This window comes from Salmo trutta, chromosome 18, assembly GCF_901001165.1.
Source record: "Salmo trutta chromosome 18, fSalTru1.1, whole genome shotgun sequence".
NCBI lineage: Eukaryota > Metazoa > Chordata > Actinopteri > Salmoniformes > Salmonidae > Salmo > Salmo trutta.
Genome location: NC_042974.1, coordinates 17,133,844 through 17,152,725, shown reverse-complemented (window position 1 = coordinate 17,152,725; position 18,882 = coordinate 17,133,844). Strand labels below are relative to the sequence as shown.

The 18,882-nt window shown below is 44.7% G+C and overlaps 1 protein-coding gene across 4 annotated transcripts in view; it reads right to left on the bottom strand.

The window, feature by feature from the left end:
• LOC115152889 (beta-1,3-N-acetylglucosaminyltransferase radical fringe) overlaps positions 1 to 18,882 on the bottom strand; it is a 39,484-nt gene that overhangs the window by 5,596 nt on the left and 15,006 nt on the right. For all 4 annotated transcript variants that reach the window (XM_029697800.1, XM_029697799.1, XM_029697798.1 and 1 more), the window contains 2 exons: positions 4,252 to 4,300; positions 3,949 to 4,051 (listed from right to left, as the gene is read on the bottom strand). In XM_029697800.1, coding sequence (XP_029553660.1) covers positions 3,949 to 4,051; positions 4,252 to 4,300 — 152 coding nt within the window. The remainder of the gene's footprint in view (positions 1 to 3,948; positions 4,052 to 4,251; positions 4,301 to 18,882) is intronic.

Genomic DNA, 18,882 nt, shown 5'->3' with positions numbered 1-18,882 from the left:
CCTATTCATCTGTTGACCTCCTTAACCAACCACACAGACAATCTAAGATACACACTACATGACCAAAAGTATGTGGACACCTGTTTGTCCAACATCTCATTGCAAAATCATGGCCATTAATATGGTTAGTCCCCCCTTTGCTTCTATAACAGCCTCCACTCTTCTGGGAAGGCTTTCCATTAGATTTTAAAACATTGCTGCGGGGACTTCAATTTCAGAAAGAGCATTAGAGCACTGATGTTGGGCGATTAGGCCTGGCGCACAGTCAGTGTTACAATTCATCCTAAAGGTGTTTGACGGGGTTGAGGTCAGGGCTCTGTGCAGGCCAGTAAAGTTCGTCCACACCTATTTGTATGGACCTCGCTTTGTGTGCGGAGGCATTGTCATGCTGAAAAAGGAAAGGGCCTTCCCGAAACTGTTGTCACAAAGTTGGAAGCACAGAATGGTCTAGAATGTCATTGTATGCTATAGCGTTAACATTTCCCTTCACTGGAACTAAGGGGCCTAGTCCGAACCTTGAAAATCAGCCCCAGACCATTTTTCCTCCTCTACCAAACTCTACAGTTGGCAATATGCATTGGGGCAGGTAGTGTTCTCCTGTCATCCGCCAAACCCAGTTTCCACTGCTCTAGAGTCCAATGGCGTCAAGCTTTACACCACTCCAGCCGACGCATGGTGAACTTAGGCTTGTGTGCAGCTGCTCGGCCATGGAAACCCATTTCACGAAGCTGCCAACAAACAATTATTGTGCTGACGCTGCTTCCAGAAGCAGTTTGGAACTCAGTAGAGTGTTGCAACCGAGGACAGACTAATTGTATGCGCTAAGCACTACAGCACTCAGCGGTCCTGTTCTGTAAGCTTCTGTGGCCTACCACTTTGCGGCTGAGCCATTGTTGCTCCTAGACGTTTCCACTTCACAATAACAGCACTTATAGTTGACCGGGGCAGCTCTAGCAGGGCAGAAATTTGACGAACTGACTTGTTAGAAAGGTGGCATCCTATGACGGTGCCATGTTGAAAATCACGGAGCTCTTCAGTACGGCCATTCTACTGCCAATGTTTGTCAATGGAGATTGCATGGCTGTGTGCTCTATTTTATACACCTGTCAGCAACGGATATGGCTGAAATAACCGAATCCACTAATTTGAAGGGGTGGCCAAATACTTTTCTATATACAGTACTGGTCAAAGGTTTGGACACACCTACTCATTCAAGGGTTTTTCTTTATTTTTACTATTTTGTACAGTGTAGAATAATAGTGAAGACAAACCCTATTAAATAACATAAATTAAATCATGTAGTAACCAAAAAAGTGTTAAACAAATCAAAATATATTTTATATTTGAGATTCTTCAAAGTAGCCAGCCACCCTTTGCCTTGATGACAGCTTTGGACACTCTCGGCATTCTCTCAACCAGCTTTACCTGGAATGCTTTTCCAACAGTCTTGGAGTTCCCACATTTGATTTCATATGCTGAGCACTTGGCTGCTTTTCCTTCACTCTGCGGTCCAACTCATCCCAAACCATCTCAATTGGGTTGAGGTCAGGTTATTGTGGAGGCCAGGTCATCTGATGCAGTGCTCCATCACTCTCCTTCTTGGTCAAATAGCCCTTCACAGCCTGAAGGTGTGTTGTGTCATTGTACTGATGAAAAACAAATTATAGTCCCACTAAGCACAAACCAGATGTGATGGCGTGTCGCTGCAGAATGCTGTGGTAGCCATGCTGGTTAAGTGTGTTTTGAATTCTAAATATATCACAGACAGTGTCACCAGCAAAGCACCCCCACAACATCACACCACCTCCTCCATGCTTCACGATGGGAACCACACATGTGGAGATCATCCGTTCACCTACTCTGCGTCTCACAATGACACGGCGGTTGGAACCAAAAATCTCACCAAAGGACAGATTTCCACCGGCTAATGTCCATTGCTCATGTTTCTTGGCCCAAGTAAGTCTCTTCTGATTATTGGTGTCCTTTAGTAGTGGTTTCTTTGCAGCAATTCAACCATGAAGGCCTGATTCACGCACTCTCCTCTGAACAGTTGGTGTTGAGATGTGTCTTGTTACTTGAACTCTGTGAAGCATTTATTTGGGCTGCAATTTCTGAGGCTGGTAACTCTAATGAACTTATCCTCTGCAGCAGAGGTAAGTCTGGGTCTTCCTTTCCTGTGGCGGTCCTCATGAGAGCTAGTTTCATTATAGCGCTTGATGGTTTTTGTGATTGCACTTGAAGAAACTTTCAAATTTGTTAACATTTTGCAGATTGACTGACCTTCATGTTTTAAAGTAATGATGGACTGTAATTTCTCTTTGCTTATTTGAGATGTTCTTGCCATAATATGGACTTGGTATTTTACCAAATAGGGCTATCTTCTGTATTCCAACCCTACCTCGTCACAACACAACTGATTGGCTCAAACGCATTAAGAAGTAAAGAAAATCCACAAATTAACTTTTATCAAGGCACACCTGTTAATTGAAATGCATTCCAGGTGACTACCTCAAAGCTGGTTGAGAGAATGCCAAAAGTGGGCAAAGCTGTCATCAAAGCAAAGGGTGGCTACTTTGAAGAAATATATTTTGATTTGCTTAACACTTTTTTAGTTACTACATGATTCCATATGTGTTATTTCATAGTTCTGATGTCTTCACTATTACTTTACAATGTAGAAAATAGTAAAAATAAAGAAAAACCCTGGAATTACATTTTAGTCATTTAGCAGACGCTCTTATCCAGAGCGACTTACAGTAGTGAATGCATACATTTCATACATATCATACATTTTTTTCTCCGTACTGGTCCCCCGTGGGAATCGAACCCACAACCCTGGCGTTGCAAACACCATGCTCTACCAACTGAGCCACACGGGACCACGGGAATGAGTAGATGTGTCAAAACTCAAAATAGGCCTTTTCTCAGCATTAAAGAAAGAGACGCATTTCTTTACATAAGCCAGGCAGTCTCCTGAAACTGGAGGGCTCAGTACTCTTCACAAAGGCAGCAGGGTTAAAGGGCCAATACAGCCGTTTCCCAATATGAAATCATTTCTGGGTAACAATTAAGTACCTTACTGTGATTGTTTTCAATTAAAATCGTCAAAAGGAAACAAGAATAGCTTCTTACCAAGGAGCCATTTCTCAAGCAAGAATGTTGCTAGGGCTGTCTAGAGTGGGGAGACGAAAACTGAAAACAAGCTCTTATTGGTGGCAGGTAGCCTAGTGGTTAGAGCGTTGGGCCAGCAACTGAAAGGTTGCAAGATCGAATCCCCGAGCTGACAAGGTAAGAATCTGTCGTTCTGCCCCTGAACAAGGCAGTTAACCCACTGTTCCTAGGCCGTCATTGTAAAAAAGAATTTATTTATCTGACTTGCCTAGATAAATAAAAGTTAAATAAATAAATTGGCAGAGAGCTTTGGAACACTTTTTATTAGTCTATTAACTAATTTACTGCCTGGAATGTCACCAGTCAGGCCAAAACTCCATCCCTCCAAAACAAGCTGAAACTTCAGGTGGTCTTTTCAAACAGCTCATCATTTTACAATTCAACAGTATTATTCCAACCTCATAGTATGGAAATACAATAAATATAAAACACCGGAAAATCATGTTCTGACTGCACTGGGCTTTAAACACAAAGCAAGTGGGACTTCTTCAGGTCTCTGATCAAGGCAGGAGTAAAAATGTACTTCTTCTGAATTGGCTTCTTATTGGCCAATTATAATAAATGACTTAATCTATAGTTAAGTTCTTAGCATGTGATGGGGAATAACAGGTGTAGCAGGCATGGCTACTCATGGTCACGTGATGAGGTAGCCTCGCCTGCGAGATCAAAATCAGTGTCAGCCCAAAAGGGAATTTCCTCTTGGTGTTATGGTCAAGACCTGGGTTCAAATCCCACCGGTTACACAGGCAGTAAGGTAAAGTGTGACTGAACACTCACTTCCTCTGGGACTCGATGAACTTGTCGTATTCCACAGACATCTTACAGCACAGGGCCTGCCGTGTGTGTGCTGCTGAACAGTTAGTGTTGATGACGTTAGCCCCTGACAGAGAGAATAAGAAAGGGTGTTGAGCCTACTTATCTTACTACTGAGACAGTTATAACGGAGTATCAAATACACATATCCCTGATAACATATTATGAGCCTCTCTAAGAACATCAATCCCAAAGGTACAGTGACACAATAATTGCTCTCCTATTTGTACTTCCATTGTCCACCTTTGGAAGAGTGTATCGTCTTACCTGCTCTCCTCCTCAGCTCCTGATCCTCCCCATCTGTGAATATAAAGGTCTTGAGGACACAAACACAGAGAAAGAGAGATGGTGTTAAAGGAACTCAATATAAAGGTCTTGAGGACACAAACACACACACAGAGAGAGAGAGAGAGAGATGGTGGTGGTAACGGAACTCAAACGTACAACCTTGAATTTGGGCAGAAACACCTGGAAAGGATTCTTACTGCTAAAGACTGCCAAGGACTACCCAGCAACACAACAACCAGCAGGTAAAGACCGCTAAGGACTAACCAGCAGGTAAAGACCACTAAGGACTAACCAGCAGGTAAAGACCGCTAAGGACTAACCAGCAGGTAAAGACCACTAAGGACTAACCAGCAGATAAAGACAGCTAAGGACTAACCAGCAACACAACAACCAGCAGGTAAAGACCGCTAAGGACTAACCAGCAGGTAAAGACCACTAAGGACTAACCAGCAGGTAAAGACCGCTAAGGACTAACCAGCAGGTAAAGACCACTAAGGACTAACCAGCAGATAAAGACAGCTAAGGACTAACCAGCAACACAACAACCAGCAGATAAAGACTGCCAAGGACTACCCAAAAACACAACAACCAGGGGATAAAGACTGCCAAGGACTACTCAGCAACACAACAACCAGCAGATAAAGACTGCTAAGGACTACCCAGCAACACAACAACCAGCAGATAAAGACTGCCAAGGACTACCCAAAAACACAACAACCAGCAGATAAAGACTGCCAAGGACTACCCAGCAACACAACAACCAGCAGATAATGACTGCTAAGGACTAACCAGCAACACAACAACCAGCAGATAAAGACTGCCAAGGACTACCAGCAACACAACAGCCAGCAGATAAAGACTGCCAAGGACTACCCAAAAACACAACAACCAGCAGATAAAGACTGCCAAGGACTACTCAGCAACACAACAACCAGCAGATAAAGACCGCTAAGGACTACCCAGCAACACAACAGCCAGCAGATAAAGACTGCCAAGGACTACCCAAAAACACAACAACCAGCAGATAAAGACTGCCAAGGACTACCCAAAAACACAACAACCAGCAGGTAAAGACTGCCAAGGACTACCCAAAAACACAACAACCAGCAGGTAAAGACTGCCAAGGACTACCCAAAAACAAAACAACCAGGAGATAAAGACTGCCAAGGACTACCCAAAAACAAAACAACCAGCAGATAAAGACCGCTAAGGACTACCCAGCAACACAACAGCCAGCAGATAAAGACTGCCAAGGACTACCCAAAAACACAACAACCAGCAGATAAAGACTGCCAAGGACTACCCAAAAACACAACAACCAGCAGATAAAGACTGCCAAGGACTACCCAAAAACACAACAACCAGCAGGTAAAGACTGCCAAGGACTACCCAAAAACAAAACAACCAGGAGATAAAGACTGCCAAGGACTACCCAAAAACAAAACAACCAGCAGATAAAGATCGCTAAGGACTACCCAGCAACACAACAGCCAGCAGATAAAGACTGCCAAGGACTACCCAAAAACACAACAACCAGCAGATAAAGACTGCCAAGGACTACCCAAAAACACAACAACCAGCAGATAAAGACTGCCAAGGACTACCCAAAAACACAACAACCAGCAGATAAAGACCGCTAAGGACTAACCAGCAACCAGCAGAAAAAGCACAGCAAAAACCTAAATACCACCCAACCTACAACTGATTGAGTAGATTTCCAATCTGTAGCTATTTCCCAGGCCAATAATTAATTGAACGATATTACAATCATCTCTAGAGATTTTACTAGAAGATAGGGTATTTTACTATATGAAGGCTCAAATGCTTAGTTGGGACAGGACAGACGTCCCGGCAGCAACTTCAATTTAACGGAGGTGTGAAGTGAGAGTTGTTAATGCCCTTAAATACAACAATGGCAGCAGAGCACCACAGCCTCCTCAACCCAAATGAACAAGCCTCACACCCCTACGCAGAGGCCACATCCCTACGCAGAGGCCACACCCCTACGCAGAGGCCACACCCCTACGCAGAGGCCACACCCCTACGCAGAGGCCACACCCCTACGCAGAGGCCACACCACTACGCAGAGGCTACACCCCTATGCAGAGGCCACATCCCTACGCAGAGGCTACATCCCTACACAGAGGCCACACCACTATGCAGAGGCTACACCCCTATGCAGAGGCCACATCCTACGCAGAGGCCACACCACTATGCAGAGGCTACACCCCTATGCAGAGGCCACACCCCTATGCAGAGGCCACATCCCTACGCAGAGGCTACATCCCTACGCAGAGGCTACATCCCTACGCAGAGGCCACACCACTATGCAGAGGCTACACCCCTATGCAGAGGCCACATCCTACGCAGAGGCCACACCACTATGCAGAGGCTACACCCCTATGCAGAGGCCACACCCCTATGCAGAGGCCACACCACTATGCAGAGGCCACATCCCTACACAGAGGCCACACCCCTACGCAGAGGCCACATCCCTACACAGAGGCCACACCCCTACGCAGAGGCCACATCCCTACGCAGAGGCCATCAAAGTACAGTTCACCTCAGAATTAAAAAATTATCCTGCATGTAAAAAGTACAAATCGAAGCTCCAAAAGGAATATCCAGAGACACTATTTGCTAAACAACCTCATCTTCCACACCGACCAGTCCCTGGCACGGCACAGGGCCATAAGAGCACACTACCCCTCTGTCAAGAGAGAGGGTATTAATTCAGGGTGGAAACTCAGAATACTGGACATTGAGGACACCGAGACAGCCTGTTTCAACCTGTACAAGTCTGGAACAGTTATGGTGCAGGGAAACCTCAAACCGTTTCAGCAGGACTTTCACAGGATCAAAGAGAGAGAACAGCAGGAGAAGCTCAATTGTGGTGACGAACCCACCATCCTGAGCGAGTCGGATCACACCCGCTCCTCAAACAGCCCCGCAGACGAGCAGCCCCAAGAGGAGAGCCAAAACACGCAAGCCGAGATCAACCACTCAGATTTATTTTTACATGACTTAAAAAAAACATAAGCCTATGCAACATCAACCAATTAAAAAAAGTTCTGTAGCAATGAGGTTTGTGCAGTAGGCTATAGGCCCATTATCACTGCATATTGTCTATGCTTGAATTGATCTGCCTATGTTTTTTTAGGAGAGAGTGGTCAGCTCAATATATTTTGATTGACAGTTCTGGTTGCCTAGTGATGGACTTAAGTCCTGCTTCAGAAGTTCTTTACAGACAAGTAAAATGTCAGTTAATATTACGAGAGAAGGTTTTGTGTCGGAAGTTCTAAAAAAAACGTAGTGTAGCCTACCCTAACAGACAGACAGACAAACATGCCGTAGCGCTTTCAAGGGGCCACATTCCATTATGTCTGAAAAGCGTAATTGATACAGGCTACCGGTAACCTACTGTAATTTCATACGATGCTAAAATGAGGGTCACAATTCCAGCAGCTGTCGCACGCTGGGTCTGTACATAGTCAATGGTAGGCTTCAATAGGACTCATACAGTAGGTACACCAGACTATAGCTCATCTCTTGGCAGTAGTGCTGGAGACTACTTTATCACTGACCTCAACCCAGAGTCTCAGAGCGTTCAAGGTCAGCCAACTGACACCTATCAGACCACAGCAAAATCACAATCTACCGAAAAACTATTGGCCAACAACAAATCCAATCCCTCCTAGACAACTTCCTGGACAAAATGTTTCCCTGCTATAGTGAAGGAGTAAACTTAGCAGTAGGAAGCCTGAACAGTATATTTGACCTATCAGCTAACATATCACATTTAAATATTCAAGCAGAAAACCTAAGAAAACTAACAACAATTAAAAATGGTTTGCTGAAGAATGCTTCAAACAAAACATTTTGAAAACTATCCAACCAACTACCCAGAAAAACATAGCTTAGTCCTTCACTATGGTGAAGCACTAGAACAGGCCAGAAATACACTAAGAAAAAAGAAGGAACAACATGACAGATAACAGCTCAATGTGACTGAAGAAAAAAACTACGAAGAGCTACAGTGAGGGGAAAAAAGTATTTGATCCCCTGCTGATTTTGTACATTTGCCCACTGACAAAGAAATGATCAGTCTATAATTTTAATGGTAGGTTTATTTGAAAAGTGAGAGACAGAATAACAATAAAAATATCCAGAAAAACGCATGTAAAAAATGTTATGAATTGATTTGCATTTTAATGAGGGAAATAAGTATTTGACCCCCTCTCAATCAGAAAGATTTCTGGCTCCCAGGTGTCTTTTATACAGGTAACGAGCTGAGATTAGGAGCACACTCTTAAAGGGAGTGCTCCTAATCTCAGCTTGTTACCTGTAAAAAATACACCTGTCCACAGAAGCAATCAATCAATCAGATTCCAAACTCTCAACCATGGCCAAGACCAAAGAGCTCTCCAAGGATGTCAGGGACAAGATTGTAGACCTACACAAGGCTGGAATGGGCTACAAGACCATCGCCAAGCAGCTTGGTGAGAAGGTGACAACATTTGGTGCGATTATTCACAAATGGAAGAAACACAAAAGAACTGTCAACATCCCTCGGCCTGGGGCTCCATGCAAGATCTCCCCTCGTGGGGTTGCAATGATCATGAGAACGGTGAGGAATCAGCCCAGAACTACACGGGAGGATCTTGTCAATGATCTCAAGGCAGCTGGGACCTTAGTCACCAAGAAAACAATTGGTAACACACTACGCCGTGAAGGACTGAAATCCTGCAGCGCCCGCAAGGTCCCCCTGCTCAAGAATACATATACATGCCCGTCTGAAGTTAGCCAATGAACATCTGAATGATTCAGATGACAACTGGTGAAAGTGTTGTGGTCAGATGAGACTAAAATGGAGCTCTTTGGCATCAACTCAACTCGCCATGTTTGTAGGAGGAGGAATACTGCCTATGACCCCAAGAACACCATCCCCACCGTCAAACATGGAGGTGGAAACATTATGCTTTGGGGGTGTTTTTCTGCTAAGGGGACAGGACAACTTCACCACATCAAAGGGATGATGGACGGGGCCATGTACCGTCAAATCTTGGGTGAGAACCTCCTTCCCTCAGCCAGGGCATTGAAAATGGGTCGTGGATGGGTATTCCAGCATGACAATGACCCAAAACACACGGCCAAGGCAACAAAGGAGTGGCTCAAGAAGAAGCACATTAAGGTCCTGGAGTGGCCTAGCCAGTCTCCAGACCTTAATCCCATAGAAAATCTGTGGAGGGAGCTGAAGGTTCGAGTTGCCAAACGTCAGCCTCGAAACCTTAATGACTTGGAGAAGATCTGCAAAGAGGAGTGGGACAAAATCCCTCCTGAGATGTGTGCAAACCTGGTGGCCAACTACAAGAAACGTCTGACCTCTGTGATTGCCAACAAGGGTTTTGCCACCAAGTACTAAGTCATGTTTTGCAGAGGGGTTAAATACTTATTTCCCTCATTAAAATGCAAATCATTTTATAACATTTTTGACATGCGTTTTTCTGGATTTTTTTGTTGTTATTCTGTCTCTCACTGTTCAAATAAACCTACTATTAAAATTATAGACTGATCATTTCTTTGTATGTGGGCAAACGTACAAAATCAGCAGGGGATCAAATACTTTTTTCCCCCACTGTACCTATCCAAAATGGAGATGTACGGATAAACCCCTTCTCCAACCCTTTCAGCCACATAACAAAGAACCAAGAACAAAAGCATATAAATGATAATTTACTAAACTTAGAATCAGTAATTAAAGACTACGAAAACAAACTGGATTCTCTAATTACATTGAATGAGCTACAGGATAAAATACAAACCCTCCAACCCCAAAAGTCCTGTGGTGTTGATGGTAACCTAAACAAAATGAGAAAATATAGAGACCACAAATTCAAATTGGCTATTCTTAAACTCTTCAACATTATCCTCAGCTCTGGCATCTTCCCCAATATTTGAACCAAGGTCTGGTCACCCAAATGAGGAAATGTTGGAGTCTGCTGTTGATGATACTGCAAAGGATTATTCCGAGATTGGAATCTGTATCAACAGCACTGTCATTATTGGGATCAAATTTGTCTCAACTTTGTTTGGAATTTGTGGTTTGTATATATTCCTATTTAATTTAGTTTACCATCAACACCACAGGCCTTTTTGGGTTGGAGAGTTCATATTTTGTCCTGTCCTGTTGTAAATACTTGTACAGTCGCCAGTTTATCTTCACGTTTGCTTATAAAAAACACATCTTCCTCATATTGGCTCCTCACTGTTCCAATCCAAATGCATGGCCAACCTCACACTGTACGACAGACCACGTATACACCCTGCACACCCTTATTGACTAACAAACAAAAGCAAAGACTTCTCATGCTTTGTTGATTAAAAAAATAAGTTGACTCCATTTGGCATGAGGTTCTGCTATACAAATTGACACAAACAACAAGTGAGCAGTTAAAATGGCAATAAACACAGGGGGTGAGACAGAGACGCAGCGTGAGCCCCACCCTCTTCAACATATACACTGTGTGTACAAAACATTAGGAACACCTTCATAATATTGAGTTGCACTCCCTTTTTTCCCCCAGAACAGGCTCAATTCATCGGGGCTTGGACTACAAGGTGTTGAAAGCGTTCCACGGGGATGCTGGCCCATGATGACTCCAATGCTTCCCACAGTTGTGTCAAGCTGGCTGGATGTCTTTTGGGTGGTGGACCATTCTTGGTACACACAGGAAACTGTTGAGCGTCAAAAACCCAGCAGCATTGCAGTTCTTGACACATTCAAACCAGTGCACCTGACACCTACTACCATACCCCATTCAAAGGGACTTAAATATTTTGTCTTGCCCATTCACCCTCTAAATGGCACACATACACAATCCATGTCTCAATTGTCTCAAGGCTTAAAAATCCTTCAATAACCTGTCTCTTCCCCTTCATCTACACTGACCTCAATAAGGAATCATAGCTTTCACCTGGATTCACCTGCTCAGTCTGTGTCATGTTTTGTACACTCAGTGTATATCAAGGGCAGCAAGGGCACTAGAACAGTCTTCAGCATCTGGCCTCACCCTACTGGACTCAGAAATCACATGTCTACTGTTTGCAGATGATCTAGTGCTTCTGTCCCCAACCAAGGAGGGCCTACAGCAGCACCTAGATCTTCTGCACAGATTCTGTCAGACAAATCTCAGTAAGACAAAAATAATGGTGTTCCAAAAAAGGTCCAGTGGCCAGGATAACAAATACAAATGATATTGAGACACCGTTGCCCTAGAGCACACAAATAATAATACCTACCTCAACACCACAGGTAACTTCCACAAGGCTGTGAACGATCTAAGAGACAGGGCAAGAAGGGCCTTCTATGCCATCACAAGGAACATAAAACTCAACATCCCAATTAGGAACTGGCAAAAAATTGCTTCAATCAGTTATAGAACCCATTGTCCTTTATGGTTGTGAGGTCTGGGGTCCGCTCGCCAACCAATAATTCACAAAATAGGACGAACACCCAATTGAGACTCTGCATGCAGAATATACAAAAATATACTTTGTGTACTACGCAAAACCCCAAATACATGCAGTGCAGAATTAGGACTATACCCACTTGTTATCAAAATCCAGAAAATATTCGTTAAATTCTACAACCACCTAAAAGGAAGCAATTCCCAAACGTTCCATAACAAAGCCATCACCTACAGAGAGATAAACCTAGAGAACAGTCCCCTCAGCCAGCTGGTTCTGGGGCTCAGTTCTAGGGCTCACAAAAACAAACAGACCCCACAGAGCCCCAGGACAGCAACATAATTACACCCAACCAAATCATGAGAAAACAAAAAGACAACTATTTGACAAACTGGAAAGGGTCAACTAAAAAAACAGGGCAAACTAGAATGCTATTTGGCCCTAAACAGAGAGTATACAGTGGAAGAATACCTGACCACTGTGACTGACACACAATTAAAGAAATCCTTGACTATGTACAGACTCAGTGAGCATAGCCTTGCTATAGAGAAAGGTCGCCGTAGGCAGACCTGGCTCTCAAGAGAAGACAGGCTATGTGCACACTGCCCACAAAATGAGATGGAAACTGAGCTGCACTTCCTGACCTCCTACCAAATGTATGACCATATTAGAGACACATTTCCCACAGATCCACAAAGTATTTGAAAACAAATCAAACACTGATAAATTCCCATATCTGTTTGGTGAAATACCGCAATGTGCAATCACAGCAGCACGATTTGTGGCCTGTTGCAATGAGGAAAGGGCAACTACTGGAGCACAAACAACAATGTAAATAACGCCAATATCTATCTGTTTATCTTCCCCCACAATTCGTACTACAACTATTTGCACATTTCTAAAACACTGTACATAGCTGATAATAGAACACTTGAAATGGCTCTTTTTCAACCTTTTAGAGAGACAGGAGAGAGGGGGAGAGAGAGGAGAAAGGTGGCTTGCACAACCATGTCCTAGACCTGCTGATTCATGGGTCAAACAATACCCAGACTATTCTAAGTCAGACAACACTGGCCCCTTTACCCTGCTAGTCTCAACCATGTCTCTATGTCTCAACCATGTCTCTATGTCTCAACCATGTCTCTATGTCTCAACCATGTCTCTATGTCTCAACCATGTCTCTCTCTCTCTCTCTCTCTCTCTCTCTCTCTCTCTCTCTCTCTCTCTCTCTCTCTCTCTCTCTCTCTCTCTCTCTCTCTCTCTCTCTCTCTCTCTCTCTCTCTCTCTCTCTCTCTCTCTCTCTCTCTCTCTCTCTCTCTCTCTCTCTCTCTCTCTCTCTCTCTCTCTCTCTCTCTCTCTCTCTCTCTCTCTCTCTCTCTCTCTCTCTCTCTCTCTCTCTCTCTCTCTCTCTCTCTCTCTCCTCTCTCTCCTAGCCTCAACCATGGCTCTCTCTCTCCTTTCCTCCTCCCTCTCTCTCCTTATTGTCCCTTACTCCTTCCTACTGTCATTTATTCTTCCCTCCCTCCCTCTTCTCAGTCATCTTCCCTTCATCCTGTCCCTCATCCCCCCCCCTTCTTTTATAATTCAGTTGTCTCATCTCTGCCTCGGCTCAGAGGCATGCCCTCTTTTTCCTGTGTTCCCTGAGAGACGGAACTGGTGGAAAACTACACAGGACACCACAGGCATGTGACACACACACACACACCAGGCCGAGCCAGGCCATGCCAGGCAAACAAAGGGATTTCACCATTAGGACAATGGTGGCTTTAAAACAGTAAAAGAGTTTAATGGCTGTCATAGGAAAAAACTGAAGATGGATCAACAACATTGGAGTTACTCCAGAATTCTAACCTAATTGACAGAGTGAACAGAAGAAAGCCTGTACAGAATACAACGATTCCAAAAGATGCATCCTGTTTGCAACAAGGCACTAAAGTAATACTGCAAAAAAAAACAAAGTGTTATGTTTGGGGCAAATCCAATACAACACATTACTGAGTACCACTCTCCATATTTTCAAGCATAGTGGTGGCTGCATGATGTTATGGGTATGCTTGTAATCGTTAAGGACTGGGGAGTTTTTCAGGATTAAAAAAATAAACAGAATGGAACTAAGCACAGGCAAAATCCTAGAGGAAAACCTGGTTGTCTGCTTTCCACCAGACACTGGGAGATTAAGTCACCTTCAGCAAGACAATAACCTAAAACACAAGGCCAAATCTACGCTGGCATTGCTTAGCAAGAAGATAGTAAATATTCCCAAATAAAATTGAAATAATTCTTAAAACTATCATTATGGGGTATTGTGTGGAAATGGGTGATATATATATATATATATATTTTTAAATCCATTCTGAATTCAGGCTGTCATAAAATGTGGAATAAGGGGTCTGAATACTTTCTGAAGGCTCTGTACATTCTCTGACAGGCTGTTGAAACAACGCACATGCACGCACCCACACACACGTCTTTCAAAGTTGCTATACCGTGCAGGTGAAAGCTTCCAATCCCTTCATTCTACAGTAACTTTCATCCTTCCCTCAAGTCCTTTTCCACCAACTTTATTATGAACACTGTAGAAGGATTCCTAGAAAAAGTTTCCACATTTGAAAGACCCAGGGAGTAAAGCTGTGACTCAGTGTGGTTCCATTTCTCTTATTTCTTCAGAGAAACCCTCCCACTTATACAGAGAGAAGGTTAGCCTTGAGACTGTGTTCACTCAGCAAGATAGGGGCTATAGAGAAATGGCTGCTCTCTCAATGGGTTTTAACAGGCCCAAATAAACCCAGCAGGCATCCTTTTAACGTTCTAGGTAGATATTGCCCATAGTCACAGATCTAGGATCAGCTTACCCACCAAAAATCCTAACCTTAACCATTAGTGAGGAGAAACACAAAACAGACCTTAGATCAGTGTCTTGTAGCAACTTCATACTACTCCATAAACCCTGCATGAGCCAGACTGACTGAAAGCTCCCTCTATAGATCCCACTACTCTTCAAACCATCTGGGTTTCCAAATGGTAAAACAACTGAAGAGCCTGACAGATCCACATGATCTACAAATTAGTAGAACAACCCAGCTGTTGCTCTTAACAGATGCTCCTAAAATTGCCTGTTGAGTGGCTCAACCTTGTTGACCTAAAGCCTATGAGAACGACACCAGTCCGAGCCAACAGTTAAAATGGTAGGTAGGTTGTCACATGTGGGCAACAAGACTTTTAGTCAATAGTTGTGCAGGTGGTTAGTAGACAGTAGACACACAGTGGGCCTTCAGCACAATGCAGTCTTTGAACAGTCATCTTCTGGGCCGTCCCAAATGGCATCCCTATGGCCCTGGTCAAAAGTAGTGCACTATAAAGGGAATAGGGTGCCATTTGGGACACACAGCTGGAGCAGCCTGGGAGGTAGAACCTTTTTATGTCAACACAAAAGGAGCTGGTTAGAGACGGTGGTCCAACATCTGTGACGTTAGTTACTGAGCAAATAGGGCCACTGTGTTTGGTCCTGTTAATGTGCAGCTGAACACTGGAGCTCTTTGTGTTGTAGGGCCTCACTGCTGATCTGTTTTATAGGCTCAGAACAGAACGGTGATATTAACCACAGTCACATTCTCTCTCTGACTCAAATGGTACCCTATTCCCTATATAGCGCACATGTAGTACATCAGGGTCCATACGGTGCTATTTGGGACGCACGTCGGTTTCTGGTTGGTCCCTAAACTTCAGTGGCTGTGCTAACACCCCTGCTGTTTACTCAAGCAGTGCAAAAGTGTGCTGGTATAAAAAGGTAGCATAGGTGTGAAGCAGAGTACTTTATGTGCGTTTCAAGATGCAGTGTGTTTAAAGTGTTCTGGGTGTGAAATAACCATAAGTGTGAAAGTGTGTTTTAATGTGACTTATGTTGGCTATGGAAAGAGTATGAAGTAGCCCTTCACTCCTTTCTCTTAAAGTTAATCAGAACTGACAAATGGGAACCCATTCCAACTTCCAACACAACTCTACGCTACACACCATTTAACACATGGGAATCTTTCATTCATGGAAAACTTCTGGATCTACCCCATGACACAGTTCTGGTTCTACCCCATGACACAGTTCTGGATCTACCCCATGACACAGTTCAGGATCTACCCAATGACACGGTTCAGGATCTACCCCATGACACGGTTCTGGATCGACCCCATGACACGGTTCTGGTTCTACCCCATGACACGGTTCTGGATCTACCCCATGACACGGTTCTGGTTCTACCCCATGACACAGTTCTGGTTCTACCCCATGACACAGTTCTGGATCTACCCCATGACACAGTTCAGGATCTACCCCATGACACAGTTCAGGATCTACCCCATGACACAGTTCTGGTTCAACCCCATGACACAGTTCTGGATCTACCCCATGACACAGTTCAGGATCTACCCCATGACACAGTTCAGGATCTACCCCATGACACAGTTCAGGATCTACCCCATGACACAGTTCAGGATCTACCCCATGACACAGTTCAGGATCTACCCCATGACACAGTTCAGGATCTACCCCATGACACAGTTCTGGTTCTACCCCATGACACAGTTCTGGTTCTACCCCATGACACAGTTCTGGTTCTACCCCATGACACAGGTCAGGATCTACCCCATGACACAGGTCAGGATCTACCCCATGACACAGTTCTGGTTCTACCCCATGACACAGTTCTGGTTCTACCCCATGACACAGTTCTGGTTCTACCCCATGACACAGTTCTGGTTCTACCCCATGACACAGTTCAGGATCTACCCCATGACACAGTTCTGGTTCAACCCCATGACACAGTTCTGGATCTACCCCATGACACAGGTCAGGATCTACCCCATGACACAGGTCAGGATCTACCCCATGACACAGTTCAGGATCTACCCCATGACACAGTTCAGGATCTACCCCATGACACAGTTCAGGATCTACCCCATGACACAGTTCTGGTTCTACCCCATGACACAGTTCTGGTTCTACCCCATGACACAGTTCTGGATCTACCCCATGACACAGTTCTGGATCTACCCCATGACACAGTTCAGGATCTACCCCATGACACAGTTCAGGATCTACCCCATGACACAGTTCAGGATCTACCCCATGACACAGTTCAGGATCTACCCCATGACACAGTTCAGGATCTACCCCATGACACAGTTCAGGATCTACCCCATGACACAGTTCAGGATCTACCCCATGACACAGTTCTGGATCTACCCCATGACACAGTTCTGGATCTACCCCATGACACAGGTCAGCATCTACCCCATGACACAGTTCTGGATCTACCCCATGACACAGTTCTGGTTCTACCCCATGACACAGTTCTGGTTCTACCCCATGACACAGTTCTGGTTCTACCCCATGACACAGTTCTGGTTCTACCCCATGACACAGTTCTGGATCTACCCCATGACACAGTTCTGGATCTACCCCATGACACAGTTCTGGATCTACCCCATGACACAGTTCTGGATCTACCCCTTGACACAGTTCTGGATCTACCCCTTGACACAGTTCTGGTTCTACCCCTTGACACAGTTCTGGTTCTACCCCATGACACAGTTCTGGATCTACCCCATGACACAGTTCAGGATCTACCCCATGACACAGTTCAGGATCTACCCCATGACACAGTTCAGGATCTACCCCATGACACAGTTCTGGTTCAACCCCATGACACAGTTCTGGATCTACCCCATGACACAGTTCTGGATCTACCCCATGACACAGGTCAGGATCTACCCCATGACACAGGTCAGCATCTACCCCATGACACAGGTCAGGATCTACCCCATGACACAGTTGAGGATCTACCCTATGACACAGTTGAGGATCTACCCTATGACACAGTTCAGGATCTACCCCATGACACAGTTCAGGATCTACCCCATGACACAGTTCAGGATCTACCCCATGACACAGTTCAGGATCTACCCCATGACACAGTTCAGGATCTACCCCATGACACAGTTCTGGATCTACCCCATGACACAGTTCTGGATCTACCCCATGACACAGTTCTGGATCTACCCCATGACACAGTTCTGGATCTACCCCATGACACAGTTCAGGATCTACCCCATGACACAGTTCAGGATCTACCCATGACACAGTTCAGGATCTACCCCATGACACAGTTCAGGATCTACCCCATGACACAGTTCAGGATCTACCCCATGACACAGATCTGGATCTACCCCATGACACAGTTCTGGATCTACCCCATGACACAGTTCTGGATCTACCCCATGACACAGGTCAGGATCTACCCCATGACACAGGTCAGGATCTACCCCATGACACGGTTCTGGATCAACCCATGACACAGTTCTGGATCTACCCCATGACACAGTTCTGGATCTACCCCATGACACAGTTCAGGATCTACCCAATGACACAGTTCTGGATCTACCCCATGACACACTTCTGGTTCTACCCCATGACACAGTTCTGGTTCTACCCCATGACACAGTTCTGGATCTACCGCTTGACACAGTTCAGGATCTACCCCATGACACAGGTCAGGATCTACCCCATGACAGTTCAGGATCTACCCCATGACACGGTTCTGGTTCTACCCCATGACACAGTTCTGATTCTACCCCATGACACAGTTCTGGTTCTACCCCATGACACAGTTCAGGATCTACCCAATGATACAGTTCTGGATCTACCCCATGACACAGTTCTGGATCTACCCCATGACACAGTTCTGGATCTACCCCATGACACAGTTCTGGGTCTACCCCATGACACAGTTCTGGATCTACCCCTTGACACAGTTCTGGATCTACCCCTTGACACGGTTCTGGTTCTACCCCTTGACACGGTTCTGGTTCTACCCCTTGACACAGTTCTCCCCAGCTGTGCTCTTTAGCCTGTTGATATACACACCTATATGTACAAATTACCTTTACTAACCTGCACCCCTGCACATTTACTCGGTGCCGGGCCCCCTGTATATAGCCTCGTTATTGTAATTCTACTGTGTTACTTTTACTTTATTTAGTAAATATTTTCTTAACTCTATTTGTTGAACTGCACTGTTGGATAACGGCTTGTAAGTAAGCACTTCACAGTTGTATTCCTGTTGTATTCGGCGCATGTGACAAATACAATTTG